This window comes from Grampus griseus, assembly GCF_964374135.1.
Source record: "Grampus griseus genome assembly, chromosome: 19".
Taxonomy (NCBI): Eukaryota; Metazoa; Chordata; class Mammalia; order Artiodactyla; family Delphinidae; genus Grampus; species Grampus griseus.
Genome location: NC_139013.1, coordinates 22,176,515 through 22,180,472, shown reverse-complemented (window position 1 = coordinate 22,180,472; position 3,958 = coordinate 22,176,515). Strand labels below are relative to the sequence as shown.

Here is a 3,958-nt window from a genome sequence, read left to right as displayed (position 1 = left end):
GTTGAAGAATGGAAAATTCCTGTGGTTTTGTTGAGCTGTGCCTCCCATATTGGGGGTGGGGGCCTGAAGGGATAGGGGTGCCAACCTGTTCATAACCAAAAGGCCAATAAAAGTGTCTTCCCAAATGAAATATTGAACTTCATTAAATCTAAGACATCATCAACTGTGAGCCACACCCTTATTTTATGTAATACTAAGAAAGAAATAAGCAACCTTTAGAATTTTAATTTTATACTTATTTAAAAGTTATTTTGATGCAGGTCTGTGAAGGGGCATAAGAGGCTTCCTGGTCCCTAGAGAGACCCCTCCACCAGGAGGACGTACACAGCTCATGGACCTTTCCAGACATAGATGCAGCCTCTGGGGGGAGCTGGTCCTTGTGGCATGGGCCCATGTTCAACAGCCAGGAAAGAATGTACATGACAGGTGACTGCTGATCAGGGGGTCTCAATTAAGTGATACAGGGAGCTACACTGTGTGGGTAGAAGCCAGCAACGGGACCCAGAGAGCAACTGGCTGGCCTGAGATTCGAGAGTTGGAAATCCCAGGCATCTCAGTCAACATTAGCTCCGTGGGCAGAAAACATGGATTCCGTGGCTGCTGTCTGCCATACCAGTGCCACCAATGTCAAGTGGTATGTGAGTTACACACAGGTGTCCAGCTATGACCACATGACAGTCTCCCCAGACAACAAGACACTCATCATCCAAAGGATCAGTAGCTGCAACTCACCACTTCAGTGTGGGATAGAAATCCTCCCACAGATTATTGAGAGAAGTGAAGTAATCTTTCCGACATTGACCTATGGTCCCTCCAGTGTGCTGATCAGGAGTAAGCGCCGTAACTTCAATGGCATCCTGCCTGCTGAGATGGGCTCCCAGGTGGAGATGGAGTGTATCTCCTATTTCAGACCAGAATTCAAGTACCAGTGGATCCACTTCCACTGTGGATTCAAGTACCAGTGGATCCACTTCCTCCTGAACTTCTCAGAGAAAAAATTACCTTCCTGAATCTGATCTAGGACCAGATGGGCAGATACAGATATCAGGAAGTCCAACTCCAGGTGCCCTGGCACAGGACTGCTTTTAGCAAAGGTTTCACTATCTCAGGATCCTTGCTGGTATTTCTCATCATGGTGACAGCAGTGGGCAGTGTCCTCTTCTGTGCATTCCTCATTCATACCCTGATCAGACATTACTCTACCAGGGCAAATTGGGCTACATGACCACCCACCTCAGACATAGAAGACAAGACCAGATGGGCAAGGAGGGTTCCAACTCCCCCACTTCCTTATCCGACACCATGGGACCATCAGGTATGCCCCTTCTCAACATTGCCAGGGACAGAGAAACGGAACAACCTATACATGCCCAATAACCGGGAATTGCTTAAATGGGATGCAGCACATGTTGAGTGAATCTGTCATTGTTAGAAACCACGCTGGGGAAAGCCATTTACTGATGCAGAGAATGTTCACAACTTGTTGCCAGGTTAGAAATGCATAATGCAAACCTGCATCTGATAGTATCATATTGTGAAAAGTATAGATTAGTTAATTGATATAGATGTAATATTACAGTGTGTATGTATGTATGTGTTTTCCAGTTTTATGTGTACACACACACACATATATATGTGTATATATATATACATATATATATACACACATATATACGCACCTGTGCAAAAATTGTGGAAAATATTACCTATCAACAGTGTTATCTCAGTTTCCTTCTTTGCACTTTACTGTATATTCTGAAGTGTTTTTTTTTTCACAAATTATATAAATTGTTCTTATTATTAGAAAACAAACCCCAATAAAGGTAAAACAGCATGAAGTTAAAAAAAACTTATTTTGACAGAGATTAGGATGGTGGTCACCAGGGGCTGGGGGTGGGGGCACTGAGAAGATGCTGTATAAGGGTACCAACTTACAACTAGTGGATAAATAAGATCTGGAAATCTGATGCACAACATAGGGATTATAGTCGACAATACTGTATTACAAACTTCAAAATTGCTAAGAGACTAAATCTTAACTATTCTCACTATAAAAAAAGAAATTATAAATATGTGCCATGATAAAGGTGTTAGCTAGCACTACTGTAGTAACCCTATGGCAATATGTAAATGAATCAAACCAACACATTTTACAACTTAAACTGTACAACGTTATATGTCAGTTATATCTCCATAAAAAAGGAAAAATATATTTTGAACAGCTTTTTTAAAAAGTTATTTTGGACTTATTTAGACATAGAAACAATGATAATATGAATGGCTATGGCTGAATTCACTCATGTAACTTGATAGCCACATCATAAACTGCTGCCTGGGTGATGGTCAGACACTATTGATTGTAAGATGCACATGAATTTCAGAGACGCTGAAATGTGAAAAATGAAAAAGTACATCTTAAAGTTAATGAAAGGTATTCTGTTTCCCTTCAACCAATCTTCTAGAATGTAGAAACTTCATTTTCTTTGTATAGTCACATATCTTTGATACATGAATTTTTGTAAAATAATTTCCCTCTATTCAAGACTTCAGGTCTTCCTAGCTTTAAATCTTCCGAGCTCTAAGAGAAAAATACCTTGGCTGACGCAAGTGTTTGTTGTTGATTATCATCATCTCAGACAATAGTAGAGGCTCTGTGATTGAGCTACTAATTTTGTCTTTTTCATTTTATTAGATGGAAAGCAGGCTGAAAGTTATATCCCTCCTACAGAGATATGTGCTGTTTGATACTTAGCTGTAATTTCATAACACTTTAAATTTCATCTCAGTGTTGTATAAAGAACAACATTTTGGAGTCAAACAGACTTAGGTTTATATTCTGCTACTTACTAGTCATGTGACTAGGTACATTACTTCACCTTCCTAGGCCTCAATTGCCTTATCTGTAATCTCATCATTGATTAAATAAATAATATATATAAAGTGTAAAATGTTTGCCTATAATATCTGTCCAGTAAACCGCTGTTTTGATGGAAATGATGTTCTACTGGAGAACTAAGAATATGTTCTCTGGAAAGGTGGATGTCAAACTTGGCAGCAGTGTTGCCAGAGCCTTGCCTGGAGTCAATGTGGCCTGGAAGCACTGTTTTCTTATAGGTCATTCCTCGAGAAATGGTGAGGTGACTACTTTTAGGGAAAGACAGTTAGTACTAATAAATGCTTTATTGTTCAATGGCAACATTATATTAATCTGGGAGCAAAAGGAAATGTTGGGAATGCAAAAAGAATGGTTTTGATCATTTGAGAAGGATTTTGAAACAGGAATTCTTTACTAAAGGTTAGGAATGGATAAAATTATTCATTAACTCATAAAATATGTATTGAGTACCTTCTCAATGCTAGGTGCTCTGCTAGGTCCTGGGAACACAGTGCCTATGTGTTTGTTCTAGTAAAGAATGCAGAAAAAGGCCTGTCCTTGTGGAGCTTACACTGAGGGGAGGATTTAGGGATATGCAATAAAAAGTAAACAATTTTTAAGACAAGATAATTCCATAATGCTGCTTAAGGTTTGGTGGTAAGGGAAGGCTTCTCTGAGATGGTGCCATTTTAGCTGAAACCTGAATGACAAGGAGTGATTTTTCTTATCCTTTGTGTTCATTAAGCTTCTCATATATGTGGATTTACAGTTTTCATCAAATTTGGAAACTTTTTGGCCATTATTTCTTTCCCTCTCCTTTGGAGACTGATTATACACATATTAGGCCTCCTGAAGTCCCATATCTCACTATTGCTCTCATCTTTTCTTTCTTTCTTTGCTTTTTTAGAGTCTCTCTCTTTTTTTTTTTTTTTGGTATTCCTTTTTCGATAGTTTCCATTGCTTTGTCTTCAAGTTCACTAATCTTTTCTTCTGCAACATTTAACCTGCCTTTAATTCCAACCAGTGTATCTATCATCTCAGATGTTGTAGTTTTTATTTCTAGAATTTCATTTTAAGACTTTT

At 38.7% G+C, this 3,958-nt stretch overlaps 1 protein-coding gene across 1 annotated transcript; it reads left to right on the top strand.

The window, feature by feature from the left end:
- Positions 1-430: 430 nt before the first annotated feature.
- On the top strand, positions 431-1,010 carry CEACAM18 (CEA cell adhesion molecule 18; the record flags this gene model as incomplete). Its single annotated transcript, XM_082677805.1, is given in 2 exon segments — positions 431-574; positions 576-1,010. Coding segments are annotated over 2 exon segments (579 nt in total), but the record flags the coding sequence as incomplete, so codon positions are not given.
- Positions 1,011-3,958: the final 2,948 nt, after the last annotated feature.